At 44.8% G+C, this 21,921-nt stretch overlaps 1 protein-coding gene across 2 annotated transcripts in view; it reads right to left on the bottom strand.

Moving 5' to 3' along the window:
* Positions 1 to 322: 322 nt before the first annotated feature.
* SLC25A33 (solute carrier family 25 member 33) overlaps positions 323 to 21,921 on the bottom strand; it is a 32,890-nt gene continuing 11,291 nt past the window's right edge. Inside the window, exons 2-8 of one of the 2 annotated variants that reach the window (XM_030537918.1) lie at positions 16,527 to 16,604; positions 15,511 to 15,690; positions 9,336 to 9,413; positions 7,055 to 7,155; positions 4,617 to 4,683; positions 2,813 to 3,096; positions 323 to 779 (exon numbers count right to left, since the gene is read on the bottom strand). In XM_030537918.1, coding sequence (XP_030393778.1) covers positions 577 to 779; positions 2,813 to 3,096; positions 4,617 to 4,683; positions 7,055 to 7,155; positions 9,336 to 9,413; positions 15,511 to 15,557 — 780 coding nt within the window. In that variant the 5' untranslated portion in view covers positions 15,558 to 15,690; positions 16,527 to 16,604 and the 3' untranslated portion in view covers positions 323 to 576. The remainder of the gene's footprint in view (positions 780 to 2,812; positions 3,097 to 4,616; positions 4,684 to 7,054; positions 7,156 to 9,335; positions 9,414 to 15,510; positions 15,691 to 16,526; positions 16,605 to 21,921) is intronic. The other variant, XM_030537917.1, reaches the window with a different exon arrangement.

Consider the following 21,921-nt stretch of genomic DNA (forward strand, 5'->3'; position numbering starts at 1 on the left):
GGAGAGTCCGGCATGAACGTTTTATAACTGGTCAAGTTGCTTGTTACAAAGCTGCCTCGCTGTGCTCAGGAACCCATTCTGAAAGCTCCCATGGGTGATGAATATTACACCCAGGAAGCACACTGAAAGGTCTCAGGACTCCTGGAAAATGATATTTTGTGACACCAGTAGTAGAAGGTCTCTGTTTCAGACTCCAAACCAGTTCCTCTCCCACTTCAATACAGTTTTAATGACTATCAATCCAAGGGGTATCGCAAATAGCACAGATACATATATGCCACATATACCTGTGCTTAAAGAAAAGGACAACCAAAAACATACATAAATTAAATAGCATGATTTAATTTAGTAGCAGTTTAATTCTGAATCATCTCTCCTTAAGTTAAAAAGTTATAATTAACTATTAACGTTAATGAGTTGAAACCTTCCAGAAAGCATGAATCCAAAAGGAAAAAAGTGTCCAGCAGGTGATCGGAGACTCATAGCTCTTCTCCATCTTCATCACCTGTATCAGTCTCTTAACGGCTATTTGCTCAATGTCAGTTTTTATTTTCCAGAGGATGCTCCCTGGCTCTGCTACTTAGTGCGGTCTTCCAACAGGTACACAATTAGCTCATAGGTGGACAACACAATGGCTGTGTTTGGTATCTGCCTGATGAGCTGCGCAAAGAGTCCTCTATAGAAAGCCATGTAGCCTTCCTCACGTGCTACCAGACGAGCTGTCTGAAAGAAGGTCTTGTATTTTGTGCCTTCCTCTCGCAGTCTTGTCCGTATGACCTCTGGGGAGGGGGGGGAACAAACAGATCACTAGGTTAGTGTCTCCAGTCAAATCCTCCAGCCCAGAAACGCAGGTTAGGAAAGAGTCTGCATAGCTCAGGGCAGTCAGAACCTTACCCTGGACAAGGGAGATGCCTGTTGGCTAATCCGCTCACCTACTCTTACAAACCCTGGAGTCCAGCAAGCACTGCTTGCCAGGCAAGGCAGAAAGTTAAAATTGGTTTTCCATTTCCATGTAAACACCAAACTGCACAATAAATGGATGGCTTGCTTATGACGGCTGTTACTCAGCTGACCACCTCCTCTGTTTCTGCACACATTCCTTCACACTGTGCTTTGGAAAGAGGGTACACAGTTAAGTAGGTCTGTGTTCCCCTCAAACTGGCGTATGGGGTGAGCTGTGGCTTGGTGGCATTTACCATGAAATGGAGGGAAGCCACTTTTGATTTGGCACAGCTACGGTGTTGTTCAAGGCCATAGCTGTGATCAACTGATGCACTTGGGCTGGATTCCAACTGATTGAACAAGAGAGGTGGCTTGCAGTACAGTGCTTTCCGTGAGGGGCCCAGAACTCTCAAACAAACTTCCTCCTCTGCTCCAAAATAGCTGGGGTCCATTGAACGTCAGAACACCTTGCAAGATGCATCAATTTGTGTGGGCTGCTGGGGCGGGCAGCTCTGGAGAGGAATCAGATAGGGCAGGGGAAGGATCTGCACCGTGTGGGGGTTGTTTAGCTTTATGGCAGCCGCACCTACAGCCTTAGATAGGAGCCACTTGTAATCTGTATAAATCAAAACATGCCTTCTCCAAGAGGCAGGCTCTCTTCAGCCAAGTCACCCTAGATTTTTTTCATTTGCACATAAATTTATATACTGTTCAGGTATGATGGAAGTCAAAAACCGTCTCTGTACAGTTGAAATGAAAATCTGGCATCATATAATCTGCCTGGAGAGTTATGGTAGAGAAGGGCTTCTTATAGATTCAGAGCATTGATGGCAATATGAAATCTGTATGTACCTGCATCCATTAAACAAGGTACTGAGGACAATTTAAAAAGGAAGAGGAAGGCCTGGAATAGAATTAATCAAGGGTTTGGTGAATCAGATTTCATGATCTTTTCTCCCCCCACTCTTTTCCATTTGTGATGTGATCTATTACCTAAAAGTTAGTGCCGAAAATGAGGTAAAAGCCCAGAATGGCATTTTCATACTAGCATCTAAGAGTATCAGACTGAGAATTCCAGCCATGTTAACAGCCAGTATTTAGGGCTTTGATTTTAAAAGGAAGGAGAGAAGTTGGCAGAGAGAGGTGTGCAGGGAATCAGACTGATTTTTCCATAAAGCACAGCATACAGTGGAGTAAAGAAATACTGCTGGATAAGGAAAAGAGAATCATTGGCATTTTAGAGCCAGCCTCACTGCCCTGTTTCCATCTCTCACTTCAGCAGCTCTCTCTATGCTACCCCTTCTGTGTGGAATGCCCAGCAATTTTCATTGTCTGAGAGGAGGGTGATGGCTTGGCCAAATCCCTGCTAAACCCCTCTGCTGAGCTGCCTACAAGAGGTGGGATGGGCACCTATTTAACCATGACAACATGCATAATCCAAAATGCCACAACCTTGTCATTCCCCAGCCCTTTCTCCCTCATTGCATCTCTTCAGGTCAGAAACAACAGCCTGCTTGTTCTGGAAAACACAGCTCACTTTTGAGTGCTGCATAAATGACTGGAGGTAATAAAAATGAAACACTCATGCTCCAAAGACCTGTGAGGAGCTGGAAGAAGCACGAAGGGAGGGAGAAGAGAGTTAGCTTTCTGTAGCAAACCTCCTTCAGGAAGTCACAGCAATTAGCTGTTTAGCTAGCAAGGGGTAATGGAACAATGCTGAAGATCTGGGTGGATAGACAGTCACTGCAGTAACATGGCATCTGTAGACATCCAGATTAACAACAATATTACAGCACTGTCAGCCATAGAGTGATACAGACTAAAATCAATAGCTGTTCTACTGTGCCAGTAAATGGAGAGTTTAACATACCATGCGGATAAGCAATACAGGAGGCACAGCCCTTAGAAACAGCAGCAGCAAACATCAGTCCAAAAAAGTTTGTGGAGTTCCGCTTGGTCCCATTAGTAGGGGAAGGGGGCAGCTGGACATCTTTCAGGTGCTTCTTTAAACTTTCATAAATAGCAAAGCAGATAATGGTCTCCGAAATCCCAGCATAGGAGGCCGTCAGGCCTCTGTAAAAACCACGGACCCCTTCTGTCTGGTAAACGTATCTAGCACACTGCAAAGCATTCATCGGTTTTGAACCCCTGACTCTAAAGGGATCAAATTAAAACATGGTTAGAACAAGGGAAAAAACTCAGAGGTTCAAAAAAACTGCACGGACATTACAAATGAAAAGTGACCCAGGAGAAACAAGAATGGTTCTCTGCTAAGTGTAGCTGCAGGAATTTTCTAGGAATGCCGTGCAGAGACTTGTAATGTTCCTTTCATTGCTTTGGGCATTGTAGTCACATTTCAAATGCCACTAGCTGGACTGTAATGCTAAGCGTGCACATGTGGCTTTTCCAATTAGCTAATACATGCTTGTGCTAATCTTTCCAGCTCCAGTCCTGGCTCCCCTATCATAGTTTAGTGCTTTAACAACAGGACTATGGAAGGAGTATTGCTTTTTATTGAACAAGCAATTTCCTTCCTGTCTAGTTGTGGCAGAGCCAGAGACAAAGGTCTGTACCTTGGAATGATTCTTCAGGTAACATGCAGCATTTAGTTCAAAGGTGCCACCTAGTGACTTACTGGAGTTTGGCTTTTTAAATAATTTATAAGCTGCGTAAACCAACATATTTTCAAGTACTTCTTGGTGAGTAATCTCGGTATTTTAAAGATCTTTCTGATCATCCAACATATACCCAGGAAAAAAAATGGCCATTTTAAAGAGTCACATTATTAATGTAACCTTAACTATAGCAGAGCTCTCGCTGTGGTATAATCCCTCATAGCTTTTCACTAGTGACTGAAGCTATTACTGTAAGTTTTTACATACGACTATCCTTCTCTCTAAGACATATGGTGAGAATAATACAGTATTGAAGGGGAGCCAAAGGACTTTAAACCCCTGAAGGGGACCCTTTTACTGTCATTATAGTGTTCTATGAAATTAAACAGCCTCAATTATAGGAGTTTAAAAAACTTTACATTGTTCAGAACGTAGCTAGCAGGCAGTTACGGAGGGTCCTGCATTATTGAACTAGCCGAAGAGAATATAAAACCCACTTCTGTATGATTTAGAGCCCATGTTAGTGCCTTGTATTATCATATAGGGGACACAGATTGGATCCTCAGTCCTGACCTTTTCGTCGTTGAGCCCTGCCTGAGTCTCTCACTTCGGTACTTGTGTGACCTCCATTACCAAAGTATCCATGTGTCTCACGATCTTTCATGTATTTAGGTTCAACACCACCACTGTGTGTGAAGTGGGGAAAATGGGGAACTGAGGCAGAGAGAAAGACTAAGTGACATGTCCAAGGCCACACAGGAAGTCTGGGGTGGAGCTGGGAACTGAATGTGGGTCTTCAGTCCCAAGCTAGCACCAACTGGACCATCCTTCCGCTCCTCAGTAATGACCCCTCTTGTCCAATTAAGGTACAACACTGATAGGCTTACGCTGTACCCTGGTCATCTAACCGGATAGTGACTTGAACGGTATGGGTGTTGAATGGGACAGGGAACAGAAAAAGCGCTCTGTCAGGGATGCCAGAGCCACAGATGGCGGGACAAGAGTGTGTGTTTTGGAGCCTCTCAAGTAAGATGGCACCAGTTCCTCTCAGTCACTTACTTCCGTTCCAGCTGCATTCTGGTTTTCACCATCCATATAGGGTTCATCAGGGAATTTGTGACAAAAGCTGGAAGAGAGAAACAACACAAAAAAACCAGCGTAATTAAGAGAGATTGGTTGCTGCAATAACCATGACAATTGTTAAGCTTTAATGCTCTGTAGTCCCATAGGCGAGTTTCTATTTAGATTTCACAACAGGAAGTGTAGGGAGCGAGGTAGTCAGTTTGGAATCAACACATTGCTACAGAATCAAAGCAAGTTCCCCTTGGGAGGTATTTATTCTCTCTACCATAGGACTTTGTGAAGCACTAAGGAATGGTATGATTATGTAGCCCATGTTACTCTAAACAGCCTTCTATGAGATTTAGTATTTACTGATGGATTTTAGTATTTATTAACTTGTCCTTAGAGATGCAGAGAAATCCATGAACAAATCATCCATATCAGATAGTCCAAGACTCTAGGTGGTGCTGCTGAGCCATCTCCTTAACTGAACCCATCCATGCTTGAGATAATTTGAGAATGGTTTTTCATGGGCAGTTCAGTGACACAGGTCTGAGTAAGCTGGTGCAGTCATCCTGCAGTAACTTTTCCCAGAATAGCAAAGTATATTTCCAACACGGACAAAGAGAGACTAAAAAGAATAATTGGTCTGAAAACCATTATGTTTGGGAATTGGCTAATTTCCATTAAATTGCACATTTCCTTATTTTTCACAGGAGCATCATTAAAACATCCTCCTCCTTCTGGTCTGCAAATGGCCAACTTACTTTCAGAAGAAAGCTAGGCAAAGTTCTCCATAGTAAAAAGGCTCCTACATAAGCAAGATGAAATATAACTTCAGCACTAGCACACTCACTTGATACTGTAACTTCACTTCTTCCCACCCCTGAAGTCTCAATTTGAAAGGCACTTATAATTATAACACGCAAATGGTTTCTTCCCCAGTGGAAGGGACGATGACACATTGCTGGTCATTGCTCAAGAACTGCAATGCTTGGTCTATAACACAGGGTAAAATTTCTTTAGGACTAGGATTGTCAAAGGAGCCTAAGGCCCTGTCTATACACTAGCTGTACTGCTTGAACTATTTCGGTATAGTCTAGCACTACAAGCCCCCTAGTGGGATGCATTTGTACCACTACAAAAGTGTTTATACTGATAAATCTTATTCCCGTATGGGAAGGAGAATAAACTAGTCCAGAATAAGACATTTTTATATTGGCATAATTTTGCCTACACTAGGCACTATACTAGTGTAAGTATTTCAGTAAATACAACTCCCCCGCCCCCCAAGATTGTGTTACTTGTGTAACTATGTTGACAGAGCAGGCCTAAGGGAAAGCCCCATAGGCTTATTTGAAAATCCCAGCTTAAATTCCTTGTTCCACTGGGTAACCCATCCAGCACGCTTCAGAATATGAGATATATTAGACCCTCTGCAGTATGCCAGTTGTTAGGCATCTCTTTCTGTGGGGCGACTACAGCATGTAGAAATCTTGTGGGTATTCGTCTGGCAGGCTCCTCTAGAGTTTTAGTTCCTCCCCCCACCCCGCCCCCCAAATGCTTTACGGTGACTTGGAAAGTGTCGTTGTCAAAGCTTCCCACAACTATGTTATACAACCAGTAAAAACAACCCGTGTTTAGAATTAATTCCTCCCTAGCTGAAACTGATACTCTGTTGTCTAAGTGGAGAGCTGCAGAAATAAGGTTTTCACTAAGCCTCTGCGTGAACATTAACTTCTTTGCAGAACTAGAGGGGTTCCTTAAGAATACTTAGAGGAGCTTGCCAAGTTGCCTCCCTGTTTTGAAGAGAACTGGACATTTCTGGTCCGGCAGAGTTTATTTTCAACAATCCCTGAACTTTGATTCCTTAGGAGGTGCCTTCCCAACATCATGGTTTCATGAACTCAGCCACCTCTCCTGATCTCAATCTTTTATGGATATCATTCGCTGGATAAAGGTTTCTTAGGAAGAATGCCCGTTTCCATGGCGACACCCAGCAACACAGCAGGTGCACAAACCCAGGGAGACTGAATGAACATTTTCAGAAAGATCCGGGCATTTTTGCACTATAATACGCAGCTCAGGCGCCACTGGGCAGGGTACTAATACAAACATCATTCCCTGTTTTATGCTTACCTACCAACATTTTCCTCTGCTTTAGCTGGGAAATATGCTTGAGGCAGCCCTAGATGGCACCTACACCATACAGGGTAGCATGTTGAAAGAATTAAGGATCTGATAGATAAAACTTCTTCATTGCCCTCTATAAAGAGAGGTTCTTGGGAGTGGAGTGGAAAGGAAATGGTGTGTGACAGATTCTAAAGTAGGATCAACACAGATAACCTGTTTCTGGAAGCAGAATGGCTGGGCAGCTTTGTACTATGGCAAGACAGCCTGGGAGACAAAGGGACACCCTCCATGTGATAACATACCTGCAGAGCCTGCTGAGCAAATGTGCACAATGTTGCTGTTGGGCACAAAAATGCCATTAAATCGCTCCTTGGCTTTGGAGTAGCATGCAAAGTAGACCGCCCTGTGCCAGGAAGAAGAGAAGAACTCGCTACAGAGGATAATCTACAGACATGCAATTCAAACCAGTCACTGCTTTCCTCCCGTAGTCCAGACCAATGAGGTAGATCTCAGAAGGGCCACAACATTGTTTCTGTCTGCAAAGACTCAGCCTGCCAACCTACACTGGGACACCTGCCTGTACAACCACTAGGGCATCATGCAATTCACAGCTTCTGTGGGCCAAGCTCATTGCGCACATCAGGGACTCCTTGCATTCCTCCATTCCACCCATGCTATTTCAGGGACTCCCTTAGTCTATAAGGTGCCACAGGACACTCTGCTGCTTTTACAGATCCAGACTAGCACTAACACAGTTTCCCTTTGCACTTTCTTAGCTTGGCTCCCTTAAGTGTAGGGCTCTAACTCCCATGTCCTTCATTCACCTCAATGCCAGTGGCCCTGCCTGCCTCTCAATCCTCCCTCTCAATCTCCCCCTGCAACCAGGATCTCTGAGGGTCCCCCCCATTCCTCCCTTGGCAGAGGCTCTGCCCCCCATTCCTCCTCCCCACCACCAGGGGTTCAGAGTGTTGGCAGGAGGTCTGTGTACACCCCTAACCCCCAAAACTAGGATCCCCCAATTTCCCCTCCACTAGATGTGGTGTGCTCCCCATTTCCCCTATGCCAGGGTCCCCATTCTTTCCTCCATGCCAGGGCTCTGAGAGTGCCAGATTCTCTCCCCCCTTTCTTGTTGGTCTTTCTATCTGGGAGATAAATCATTAAGGGTACCAACATAGATGAAATACAGGTATTGCTATGCTAGAAAGCATTAATGGAGGCCATTGATCAGTTTTATCTGTAGAGCAGTGCAGAGGTGCTTGAAACTGTGGCTAGTTTGAACCGTTGGGGGAGAACAAGGGACATGGGGAGCCCTTTTTGGTTTTCCAATTTCCCCCCAAATAGAAGTTTTGGAATTGATCAGATGCAGTGTCGAACAGTTACTGCATTACACACACAGACAAAGAAAATGCCATCAGGTTGAGCCTACGGCCTCATGAGGTTGACCAATTAAATCCTGAATGGGAAGTAGTGTAGTCTTGCACACAAAGCACAGGACTGAGGAATCAGGGGGTACGTCTACACTGCATCTGGGAATGTCTCCCACTGCCCAGGCTTGAGAGGCATGCTCCCAACTGCTAGGATGGCTAGCTTCAAACCCCAGCTCTGCCACGAGCACACTGAGTAAATCTAGGTAAGTTGCTTAACCAATCTGCACCCTTCTCTCTAGATGCCATCTTCCTGGGGGTGCCGTGAAATTTACTCCATATTTAAACAGTATTTTCAGATACTCCCAGGGCAGTGCTAAATAATGTGTTAATGTGAGTCTGCAGATTTTTTTGCACCCCCATATTTCTATTTTCCCAGTTTATGCCTAGCAAGTCACCTATTCCTGATACTCATTTAAATAGCTGGTTCAGTGTACATAGTACAAGACCGTTTTTTTTTAAGTAACAGAACAATGCAATACTCCACCCATCTCCCTCTCTGCAGATCAGTTATGTGAAAGCAGTGTGTGAAACTGATAACGAAAAGCAAAGATCATAAGGAGCAGCCTGGATACACACAGAGAGAAAAATGTACAGAAACAAATAAAAATGCCAGAAAAAGCCAGATTTTTAGGCACTGTACACAGAGGCACTTGCTTTCAGTCTGCTGGTATACCTTTTCCCAGGGAGAAGGAGAGGGAAACAGACAAGGGATTAAAAGGTGCTAGGTAAGTATTAAATACGAATAATTCACACTCAGCTTTGATTTGCACACCTCAAAAACAATGGCTTGAATTTAATCTATTTATTTGTGTCACACTTGCATGGCACTTTTCTCATCCATAGATCTGCAACTCCTGTACAAAAAGGAAAGAACTTCAGTAGCCCCATTTCACAGATGGGTATACAGAAGTTAAGCAACTTGTCCCAAATCATTGAGTACATCTGTGACAGAGCTGGAATTAGAACTCAGGTCTCCTGTCTACTAGACTATGTGCTCTTATCACTTGCCAGCAGTGAGTTCATTAATGAACCATCTGGGCATTTTTGAAACTAGTTTAATAAAAACAGAGCATTTATAATACGCATAGGACAATCTTTGTGCCACAGCCTTAAAATGGACTTTATTAATATGAACTGAACCCTTTAAGATCTTTACCTTGATGGCGCCACTCCAACCAAGTTTGGACCCAATCCTCTGAAGAGTGACTTTGGTCCTTCTTTCTCCAAAATTGACCTAAAAAAACCAAAACGCAAGATTGCTGACCACCTCTCCTGGTAGACAATAACCATCAGTCCACAGATCAGAAGAGCTGTGGTAAAAGCTAACACAGTATTAAAAAAGCAACCTATCAGTGATCAGGCCATGCTCTTTGGCAGAAAGCTGGCTGATTTAGCTATTGGCTTGAGAAAGTAAGCTAATGCAATAGAACTTAGGGGTATTACAGACAAATCTGCATTTGTGTCATATGAGAGCAGCTTAATAGCTCAATTGCTTGAAAGCTATTGGAAACTGGGTTATTAAAGTTAATGGAGATCATAAGAAAAGTCAGTTCTGAAAGAAAAAAAAAGTGTTCATTCTCACACAGCTATTCCTTCGGGGGTTGCTTTTGAGCAGAAGTGGAGACTTCATTGAGAAGCAAAGGTGTGTGGGGTTGAGAGGCCTTGCTAAACAGTGCACCCCTTCAAATGGGTCACCAGTGGGGGCTAACGAGCATAGGAGGCTGTGTGGGAGTGAGACTGAGCTTGGGACCCTTTCCTAGTCTGGAGTCACTGATGCAGGGGTAGCCCAGTCCCTCTGAGAATCAGCGAACCATGAAGTTTTCCCCAAATGGGAGGAATGGGAAGATACAGACTACAGTGAAACTGCCCCCCACACTCTTTTTGGACAATCATGAGAGTATTTTGGGGGGACAAAGGGGGATAGGAGAAGAACACATTGTCTGAGCATGGGGGGAGGGTAAGGACTAGTTTCCAGAAGCAGGAAGCTACATATTCCTCCTTCCAAGGAGGAGCACATAACCCCCGTTATGCAGCTAGGAGTCTAGTCTGACCAGGCATTACACGTTCTGGTCTAGGCCTCCTAAGCGGAAGCACAGAACACTGCAGTTACAGTAATTGTCAATTCCGAGCACTGAAAAAATCATGTGTTTGATATTGCAGAGCCTAAGTTTGCCTTAAAACTCAAGAGATTTTTAAAAAAAAAAAGTTTGGATTCATTTTCTTTTGCCTTCTGGGTTTTGAACCTTTAGGTTACACCTGAATCACGTTTTCCTTTGCAATTATGATGGCTAGAAATGTATTTTTCTAAAATGAAAGCTGAGATTGTCACAATCACTAGACTCTAAAAGCTGGAGCTTTAAGACAGACACCAAATATAGTGAGAGTTGGCAAAACTGCTGAAGGGTCAAAAATTTGGACTGATCCGAGTGTCATTTTTCCTCTCCCATGGTTTAAACTCAAATGGGTGAGATGAGCTGGCACCAATATAAAAAAGGGTAAATTATTTGGATGCCCCCCTGGGGACCCTGTAAGTTTTGTACACGTTTGGCTCAACAGCATTTCTAGTGGAGAGTTCGATTCCAAGCAAGAAGCCTTGGAACAAAGGGACATTTACAAGAAAGAAAATAATGGTTGAGCCCTAACAGGTATCCATGGATCATATTTCACCCATAGCAAAAGCCACCTATATTGCCATGGAGTGGCTTTGGATTTCAGTATGGCAGCCTGCAAGGCGGTAGCAGCCCATTAAAAAAAATCTTCATGTGAAAAACGTGGGGAAATTCTAACAGTTCCTGCTTCCAAAGGTCCTTCACACATGCCTGTTCTTTTGGTTTGAATCTCCCATTTGGCAAAGTTTACTTGCCAGGTCATTAATGCTGCTGGCAGCGTTTGCCGCAGAGCCCAAAAACAAGCTCATTAGAAAGCTTCTGAAACGCATCCCCAAAGTGGAGCCGAATATTCGGTGTAAACTCAGAGGCTAAGTGTCTCCTAGGAAACAGATCCAGTGACTGCTTGTTCTTTGTCACTTTAATAGTCACGACTGTGGCTTCCAGCTGAGGTGACTCACCAAAATCTGGTTTACACACAAGCAGCTTGCCCTTCTGGGAACATTTTCGATTCTGAAAGGTTCCACAGGCAAGTTTAACCTGGTCTGTCCAGGACATTTATTTTCTTTCTAGCCTTAACAGTGTTTTCATAGCCAATATACAACTCCCTGGGAGCAATTTGACAGGGAGGCCTCTGGAGGCTTTTTCCCTTTCAGTGGAATTATTGATACCCCTCAAAGCACCTAGTTCACCCACCCCCAGCTCAGTAGTTTCAGGAGAGAAGGGCATAAGGAATTAATGCAAAAGACCCAATTTTGCTCTTCATCCTGCTTTAAGGTTTCAAGTTCACAGCAGCAGGAGGGATCACCACCAGCAGCACTATTTATTATCTGTATTGTAGTGGCATTTAGGAGCTCCAGTCTTGGGCCAGGGTATGAGCCCCACTGAGGTGGTTCTGTGTTTGCACAGCACCTACAACAATAAAAATAAGACAGTCTATGCCCCAAACCCCTAGTATTCTGCAGCCTGGAGCGCACTGAGACATCAGTAAGAGGAGCCCAAAAATTTCATAACCTCCTCTAGAAGGCTTGCTTGAGGCCAAAGCTATTAATACAGTGTCTTTGCTGAAGAATCAGTCATGAATAAGGCTAAGATTTTGTCATGGTTATTTTTAGTAAAAAAGTCACAGACAACAAACAGTTTCACAGAAGCCGTGACCTGTCTGACTTTTGCTGCTGCGGCTCCATGGTTTCCCCCGCCACTGTGGTGGCTGGGAGTTGTGGAGTACCCCCTCAGCCTGTGGCAGCTGGAAGCTGCAAGGGGGCCCCGTCACCCACAGTGGTTGGGAGCTGCAGGATGACCATATTTCCCAAAGAGAAAATGACATCCCCAGCTGCTTGCCCAAGGCGGGCCCCTCCCCTTTGCACCCTTCCATGTGAGGCTGTCACTTGTTGCGGGAACCTTGCAGGGGGCCCCCTGTCACCTGTTGCTGGAACCCTGCCCTGGCTGCCGGCTCCAGTCCCGAGGCCCCTGGGGCTGAAGCAGAGAATGTCATGGATGTCTCTGGAAGTCACGGATTCCATGACTTCTGTGACCTCAATGTAGCCTTAATCATGAAGAATCAGGTTCTGAACAGTGTGACTCCAACGATATAACTAAGAAAAATGTTGAACAAGTCCATGCTCCCGCTAGACTCCTTCATCCAATATAACTGTAGAGAAGGCAATTAATCTTGGAAGGAAAGTGCACTTCTATCTACAAGAAACACGCTTCAAATGTGGTCTCTGAAAACCTTCTTTGGTGGAGGTGGCAGCATGCAAGGCATTTACACTTTCCTTGGAGAACATGCCCATTTACACAAAGTCATGGTTAATTGCAGCATCAACGGGGTCTGATTTCATCCAACTGGGAATTGGGAGCCAGCGGCAAGGGTACACGATCGCTTTAGGGGGGTGCACTGAGGTCCTGCATGAAATCAATCTTTACAGACACTGAAGAATTTATTGTCCATGAAAAAGAAAAACAATATGATTGAGTTGCAAGATTGCTTCACAGACATCTGGAAAAGGAGTCAGGCAAGTAACCGAGTTTGAGCAGTTGCTGAAATAAAACGAGATCAAATGAATCAAGACCACAAACACTGACTTTAATGAGTCGATAAGGATGGTAAAAGACTGTCCCAGTTTTATCCAACTTCCTATCTCCCCACAAAGAACAACTCTGAAAATGAGAGTGGGTGAACCCTATCACGAGAGCTGGCTACCTTGAAATGGTTTTACTGGACTCCTTTTTAATCAGGATTGCTTTGTGTCACAAGAGGGAGGGGAGTTAGATGCATCCAAAATGCACTGATTTGCTCCGATTACCTTGGTTTTGCATCGTGTACTGCTCTAGACTCAGCAATCTGACAAAAAATGTTATAAAGGGAGTGCTTGGCCTTTGGAGGATGTGGGGGGGGGAGAAGAATTGCTTATCTAGAATACAGGATTCAAGTTGGGATGCGACGCAAGCTACACAGTTCTGCAGAGGACTTGATTGCCACTGTATTGTTATGTAATTCATGCTGCCTCACTGGGCAATGTGCCAGATTTATCAGTATTACATAAATCAACCCATGTGTTTTGCTGGCCTTTTTTGGTTTTGTTTGTGTTTTTTTTGGGGGGGTGGGGGTTGCACCAAAATTCCGGAAAAAAAAAACAAAAAATTGTGGCACTAAAATAAAGTGCAAATATTTATTTGCAACGATGCACAAACTTGGTGCAGATTAGACTTTGACTTTGCTTTCTTCAGAAATGCAGCAGCAGAGACCTAGGCCTGGGTCTCAGGGTTCTTGTTTAGGCTATACAAAACCTTTAGCTCGGGCGCACTGCCTTGCCTCAGATCCAATCTTCTTTTGTTGAATGTATGTCACGGAAAGATTAGGCCGAACAAACGGCTGAACAAACTACAGAGGCATCTGACAAACATTGGCAATTTTCCAACAGGGACATGCAGGGGGAGTTCAAACTCCCAGCTGAAGATTTATATGGGAATGACCACGTAACATGCACTGGCTGAAATCACACATTAGTAGCAGACAGACGACTGCTCATTCAGTCAGAAATAGCACGAGAGGAGGAAAGAATAGGGCGGTCTGAGGACTGTTGGTGCAATGTTTTCTAGCTGGACTGCTTTTGTGAAAGACACTGTCTCCTTCCTTTTCCTTCTCCTTCTCCTCCCCCAGGAGTTCCAGGGTGGAATGTTACAATCAGCACCTTCCATAACAGTGCAGAGAAGCCCTCATTTACACGCATTCACCAGCATCCTACTGTACCAGAAAGACCTCCACACTCAAAAGATCACCCTAGACCTTCCAACCTCCAGGTACTCAGCTAAGATTACATCATTTGGATCCTGTTTGCATCAGTTCAGGTTCTTGGACAGAAACCAAGTCTCATCTAATCTGAAGCACATAGCTGGGAATGCAAGAAGGGATGTGCATGAATGGTGTGGCAAACATGAAAGATAGGAAGCTTGTTCTGAATGCAGAAAATGGATTGTTAGTTTTATCAGTCTATTGTTTTGAAGAGGCTGGGAACAGGATACCTGGCAGCCGGGGAGCCACTGGAAAAGCTCGGTCTTGAAGCTGCCAATTCTGCAATTTTTGGCAGGATCTGAGCCTTAACAGAAAGGCAGGGATAGATTGCTTTGAAAAGCAATCCCAAGCATACACCACTGCACTACCTGCCTGCAAACCCAGAGCAGCGGCGTGTTACACACCCCTTCACCCTCCAGCATAGAGGGGTTCAGAGGTTAGTTTGGACCATAGCAATATTATTAAACAAAGGCACCACACGCTATGGCTTTTACACTCATCCCCTTCTTCACCACTTGATGGGCTCTTGGGGTTTTTTTTGTTTTGTTGAAGTGAGTTTTAGGCCAAGGCCCCAGCCTATTTGATGACCCGTGTTGATGGATTCTGCCCATCAAAGCAACTGAACACCCACCCACATAGGCAGGAGGAAGTCCTACAAAACCTTAGAAAGGTGGGTACAGCCCATCAAGAGAGACCAGGCTCCCTGAAACAGGGGAGGGGCAGACCCAAGTGAGAGTGATAGTCTTGGAGCCCACGGTCCCCAGAACAGGTACATGGCACGGACAGCTGCAATGAAAGGTTTTTCTCCCACGCTGCTCTGACTCTAAACTAGGAGGACTGACACACTGGCTCCAGAGATGGAGGAGTTCTGTCTCCGTGGCTTACTCAGTCTTTCAGTCACACTGCCAAGACAGGGGCCTAGCCAGCAGGAGTTGCCCATCACACTGCTCAGGTGCGAAAGACTAAGAAACATGAGAAATCCAAAGGATGAACAGGGCAAGAATCCACATGTTCTGAGCTACAGGGAATGCTATGGAAGAAAGGCATATTTTTAGTACTGCTTCTGCAAGCTGGCATACATATCACCTGGCAAGAGAATACTACCGACTCTTGATCCTTCAGGCTTAATACTTACCAGAAAGCTTAGAGCCAATAAGTCTATTTAAAAACCAAACCAATCCTCTTTGGAAAACGTCTCAGTACAATTTTAAATAAAGTTCCTTTGAAAATTCAAAAGGTAAAAATACATCTTGTGGAAGCAAAGGTTAATTCAACTTTTCAGTTGCTGCTGAATACATAAGGCCTAATTCCCATCTCACACCAGTGTGAATCCAGAATGACACCATTCAAGTGTAAAACCAGTGCCAACGAAACCAGAGTCAAGTCCTCTGGTTGCACAGGATGCTACGAATGCCAAGAGCTGTACTTACTTTAGAACCCGGAGAAGTCCGGGTGATACAGATGTTGGCCTGACCATTCCTTCGCCACTGATCGTCCCCAACTGGACTTGAGGACAGTAGACAGTCTGGAATGCTAGCCTTGAAGACTGGAGCCTGGTCTTTATTACTTCTAAAGGACATGTAACAATGGCACCAACTGTACCCCCGCACCTGTAGGGCACAATGCAAACAGAGTACAGGGTCAGCAAAAGAACATCACATCAAACCACCACCACATGTAACAAGCAAAGTCCTTTCCCTCCCTTCTCCCACTGCAAGGGAGAGTTACAATTGTGTTTATGTCAGTATCAGGAGAGGGGAACTTTTGGCATGGGGCAAAAGAGGAGGGTTCAGAAAGAGATTCAGGAGCACTAACTTCTTCCTTGTCCCAAAAAAATTTAGTGAATCATTTTCTACTCAATGCTTGCATAAGTTACCAGTGGCATGAGGGTTCTGAAGGTCAGTGAAACACCCAAATCAAGAGCAACTGATCAGCTGTTCGTCCCGTGTTCTCTGTTCCTGTTTGTCCAGGTCACCTGATCTTACTGTGCAAGAGAATTTGGTTTTCTTGAATGGAGTGGGGGTAATTCCAGTTTTTAGTGCATCACTGGCCCCATTATAAACAAGACTCTAGATTTAGATCCTTGGGGAATTCTTACATCAAGAAAGCCTAGTTAGAGACAGTAAAAAATAGCAACTGTAGTGGACTGGGAGGTCTTGTGCGGAAAGTGATGTGACAAAGCCTTCTCTCCTTCAGTCAGTCAGTCAAGTTTTAAAAAGCCGTTTATACACTCTTTTGAGAAGTGGTAGGTGGAGGAATCTCAGACCTCCAAGTTAATCAGTTGCCCTGAAGAACTAGCTAATATTTGAGAACAAGACCAGGGTCAAAAGGACAAGCTATGTGGTCAAATCAAATGGGTCCTTGACCCTGATCTGGGAAGCTCATATGTAATTTATATATTAACAATCTATAACACGTTTACTAACAAAAAAACAAAACAAAACACCATGGATTCCAAGCCTGTGCATTAGCTCCTATTCACAAGGGTCAAGAAAATCTTGTCCTTGACACAAACTGTTGCCACCTGATAGAATCAAAACAAAAAAGTGTAATAAAAACATTTAGTTTTATTTCAGTTTCTCTATTGTTTTCTCAACTGACACATCATGTGCTATGGTTGCTGCTCTTGTTGTTCAACCCTTCTTTTCCCACTGTTATCTGCATGCTGACAAAACCCAATTCCTGCTTTATTACTGTTCTTCCTTTTTTGACTAACAGTTTCTTCCTGTTATCAAATGGTATAGAGGGGACTTGTTTACTTGGGGACAAAGGAAAATTCATCTGAATTAACTAATAATGTGAATTTAAAGTGGATTTGTCAAACTGCATTAAATCCCTGAGTGGACACACTCATTCAGAATTAAAGTGACCTCTCAATTTAGATTAATTCACTAGTGAAAAAAACCAAATTAAGGCTATTTTAATTCTGAATGGGTGTCCACCCAGGGATTAATGTGCTGTAACTAATGCACTCTTAATTCCCAATCAATTAAAGGTGTGACATTCTTTCTTGATTGTTCCTGAGCAGACAAGCCCTTAAAAAGTGTGTCTACATTCCATCATAAATCCAGATCAGTGGGATCCAGGTTGGTGGATCAGTGTTTCCAAGCATGTGCTGAGCATCCTCACTGTATTGTACACCTGGGTTTACAATTGCTGGACCAGGGTATCACAGCCATGCTAACATGCATCCATCCTGCATTACACAGACATTCTGACTTGTTTCTACAGCTTGAGCTGCATCCACAATGCAAAATAATAGGGGGCTGGGTTAGAGCCCGAAGCCCTAGCAGGCTCCTAGGTCCTGAGTGCTTGCTGACAGGAGTTGGACTGATTTGTGTGTGCGTACAAAAGGAGAGGCTCAACCTGAATCAGAGCCTGGGCTCAGCGGCAATGTAGGAATACCCTAAATCGGGGGTTCTCAACCCGAGCCCCCCAACATGCTATAAAAACTCCACGGCCCACTTATGCCACAACAACTGGTTTTCTGCATATAAAAGCCAGGACCAGCATTAGTGGGTAGCAAGCAGGGCAATTGCCCGGGGCCCCATATCACAGAGAGCCTTGTGAAGTTAAGTTGCTCAGGCTTCAACTTCAGCCCTGGGTGGCAGGGTTCAGGGCCCTGGGCTGCAGCCCCATGTGGCGTGAAAGTCTAATGTCGGCCCTGCTTGGCAGACCCCCTGAAACCTGCTCGTGCCCCCCCGCCCCCAAGGGGCCCCAGACCCCATGCTGAGAACCACTGCCCTAAGGGACTAGCATCTACTGTGTATACATTGAGCAATGAACAACGCTAACTCACACTACCGATTGGGAAACCCTCTGAAAATTAATGCACTTGAAAACAAACGTACGTGACTGAACAACAAGGATAGTTGATAGCAAGATGTAGCTGGTTCATTTATTTTGACAACTGTTGTTTACAATGATTTAGCCTAACAGTTCACTGCATGCTAGCAACTGTTCCCCCCCCATAGTACATATTGTGTAAAGCTCCAGAAACATGTGTAACCTTTCCAGTAAGCTCCCACCACCACTCTGCTATAACATCTTTACTGAGAAGTGTGGCAAGGCTGCTGGTTAGGACAATATGCAAGTCTGTGGCTCAGAGAGGTTCTCCTGCTATGTGTCTGACTTGGGGTATGAGGGGGAGGAGGGAGATGGAGATTCAGGAAGCTATACATCTTGCAGACAGACCAATTCCACTGGCTGTATGAAGCGGTTCCCAAGTTGCCACAAGGGACTAGTGTGTTGCACCTCACCTTACATACATGCTGCTTCTTGCAATCATGCTAGATGGAGCTCTTTGCTCTATAATTAACCCTTACCAGTAAAGCAGCGATCAACAGAGGCAGTGTGACCAAGTGGACAGAGCGCTGAACTAAGACTCAAAAGAGCTGGGTTCTATTCTCATCTCTTCCACTGGCTGAGTGCCCTCGGTCAAGACTCATCACCCCTCTGTGCCTCAGTTTCCCCATCTGTAAAATGGGGACAATACTTACCTTGTAAAGTGCTTTGAGATCTACTGAAGAAGAGTGCTACAAGATATTATTATAGGAGCTAGCTAGGATGTAGAAGGGCCACACTGAAAACTTCAGCTTTCTCTAACTTAAATAGGAGAGATCTTCCACAGCTAAACTCAATGGAAGGAAGCTTGTTTACACAAGCATCTTAGCATTTCTTGAAGTGATAACATTTGTGAGATTCTCTTTGGAGACCACCATTTAATTCAGTGGATCTTATAGTGAAATTGCAATTGAGGTGTTTTCCATTAGAAGGAAGCAAAAAACTGCCCCCCATCTTACACGCAGGCAAAGCAGTGCCTGCTAGAGTTACAAGGAACTTGCTGGCAAAACTCAGAAGCACCAGAATAAAGTCTAATGCCAGGTCTACACTAGAGATAAAGAGTCCTGAGGCACCTTATAGACTAACAGACGTATTGGAGCATAAGCTTTTGTGGGTACGTCTGTTAGTCTATAAGGTGCCACAGGACTGTCGCTTTTTACAAGATCCAGACTAACACAGCTACCCCTCTGACACAGGTCTACACTAGGAACTTTTGCTGCTATAGCCAGGCTGGTTAGGGGTGATTTTCTCTGACATTTCTGTCCAGGCAAATGCCCCAGTATTAGTGGCGTGCACAAGAATAAAAATGTGGTCACTTTTGGAGGGGCACTTTCTGTGCTCTCCAAGGCTGGAGAGGCTGGCTCCCCTCCTTCTCCCCCCCCCCCGGTCAGTGGAGCTTGCTCTTCTCCCCCAGTCCTGCCCCAGGGCCAGTGGAGCTCACTCTCCCCACCCCGGCACCAGAGGACTTCTGTGCCCCTGCTGACTGGGGGCGGGGGGGAGAATTTGTGCCCCTGCTTGCCCCCTATTGCACACACCCCTATCTAGCAGGGATTCACTGAACCATTTTTTTTGGTGGCCTCAGAGTGCAGCCACCAACCCCTGCTGGTGGCCGCCCTGACAATTTTTCCAACCCGAAGCCCCACTGCCCCGGGCTGAAGCCCGAAGTCCACTGAACACACACACACACACACACACAGGCCCCACATGTCTGCAGAGGCACTGCCCAGAGCTCCCAGGAGGCTGCGTGGTGCAGGGCTGCTGATACCCTGCTGGCGGTGCCAGCAAACGGCAGGGCAGCCAGGAGCAACAGCTGGGTGCTGCAGGGAGGGGCTATTTCTTTGCCCCCCTCTCTCTGCCCCATCTCCATCCAGGAGGCTGTTGTGGCTGCAGAAAAATCCCCTGGTGACTACATTTGAGAAAAGCTGCCCATAAATGTGCTTTTGGTGATAGAGCTAATTTTGCTTGCTGAACTGATATAAACTATAAGGGCAAAAGCACTTCTTTTTGCCCGTATAAGCTGCATCTATCTATGCTACAGGGGTTTTTACAGCAAAACTTTTAAGGGTAGACTAGGCCTTACTGTAAAGATGATCACAACATCTAGGACTATTTGGAAGGGAAGAGGATACTTTAATTCCAGTTTCCCTATTATTGTTTGCATTTGCTGGATATGCTGCAAGATTCCTCCTCCCTTTACCATTAATAATTCTCCCCCATGCAAACAGCGCCCCCCCGTGAAAATTTTAGAGCCTTTAACTATGAGTAATAACTTCAATCAAGTGTGTTTTCCTTCAACTTCTTGATTCTTGCTCCTTCCTACCACAAACAGAAAGAGTTTATTAGAAAATGTTTAAAAATAAACGATAGAGAGTTTGAAAAGTCAGTTATTTCCTAAACCAGTGGCAATCCATGCATTTTACAGTAACAGGCATTCTGAGAAACAACTTGGCCTCCAGCCATTTTAATCCACTTGATTTTGACCTTGGCTGTAGAATAAAGCACTGAAGCCGCTTAGGAAGCTCGTGCACACATAGCAGTTGAAGTTCTGTTGCCTGGATGGAGGCTGAGCTACATTTACAGAAGAGCTGAAACAAAAGACTGACTTTGAACAAGCAGCCTGGCTGTTATCAGCGCTTTGTGTACAGAACCTGGGCCTGACATTAGCTATCTGCTCTGCAAATACAACTTTGGAGAGCAAGGCTTTAGCACATCTTCCTCAATGCAGCAGCACAGCTCGTGCTGTCCATGTGCTCACCTGAACACAAAGAAGGCGGAGGGGGAAGGGACTAGGGCCCTGGGCAGGGAAAACCCTTCACAACAAAACCTTTACCCGCTCCCAGAGTACAGACTTGAAAATAGTTTGGGGTTGGAACTGCATTCTGAGCATGGATCTGACAGTTACCTCAAGTCCTTCCCTCTGCTACTGAATGCCTGGATCCAACACCGGCACAACCAACCAGATTCTACCTTCACTTATGGTAGTGCAAATCACAAGTGACTCTGCTGAAATCAATGGTGTAAGAGAGAGGAGAACTTGACTCAGCCTGTCTATATCCCCATCTTAAAGGATTCATCATCTGACAGCAGGAACCAAGGTGATTAATGAATTCCCTTTGAAATGAAAAATTATATAGAGACAGTAGTAGGTTTCTGCTTTCACCAAAGAAAGTCGTCATTCCCTATTTACATAAATAATGGGACAGATGCTTGAGTCATACAATTGTCTTTCCTGGCTCTCTTTTTATAGGGTGTCTTAACTGCTAGGTGCTATTACCGAGGGGGGGGGGGCGGGACGGGATTGGAGCTACACAAAATTATATGTAAAGCCACTCAAAAAAGACAGAGCTTCATAACCACCATCTTTGCGATGTGTCACCCACATCAGTCTCACCAGCATCCGGTTATATAAATATTTTAAAAAACCCAAACCAGAGTTTATATGCTCAGCAACACCCTGAGGATTCTGGTAGGCTGCAATGGGAGCAGAGGAAGCCCTCTCACTGTTCCTGGCAAGTCATCCACCATCAGAGAATTTCAGACCTTACAACAGGGAGCCAGGCGAAAGGCAATCTTGGCTACTGGGGTCCCTATTCATTCCGGGCCTTAGGACTGCAGCCAAAACTCTGAATTGCATCTTGAAGCAAATGGATGGCAGTGCAAAGAGCATGAGCACTTGCTGCCTAATCTGTGCTTTCGTGCTGTTAAACGTAAAAACTCAAGGTTATGCTTTAATTATTTATATTACAGTAGCACGTACACTGGGATCAGGGCCCCATCATACAGGGACTGTAAGAAACTTTCCCTGCCCAAATAAACTTACAAATCTAAATGTACAAGACAGATAATGGGTGAGAGAAAGGCAGCATTATCTCTATTTTACAGATGGGGAAACTGAAGCACCGAGCCATTAAGTGACTTGCCCAAATTCACACAGGAAGTCTGCCTTAGAATCAGGAATAGCCCACAGTGCACCATGCCAAACATCTAGCTACATCTTG

The sequence above is a fragment of the Gopherus evgoodei genome, chromosome 18 (assembly GCF_007399415.2).
Source record: "Gopherus evgoodei ecotype Sinaloan lineage chromosome 18, rGopEvg1_v1.p, whole genome shotgun sequence".
NCBI classification, from domain to species: domain Eukaryota; kingdom Metazoa; phylum Chordata; order Testudines; family Testudinidae; genus Gopherus; species Gopherus evgoodei.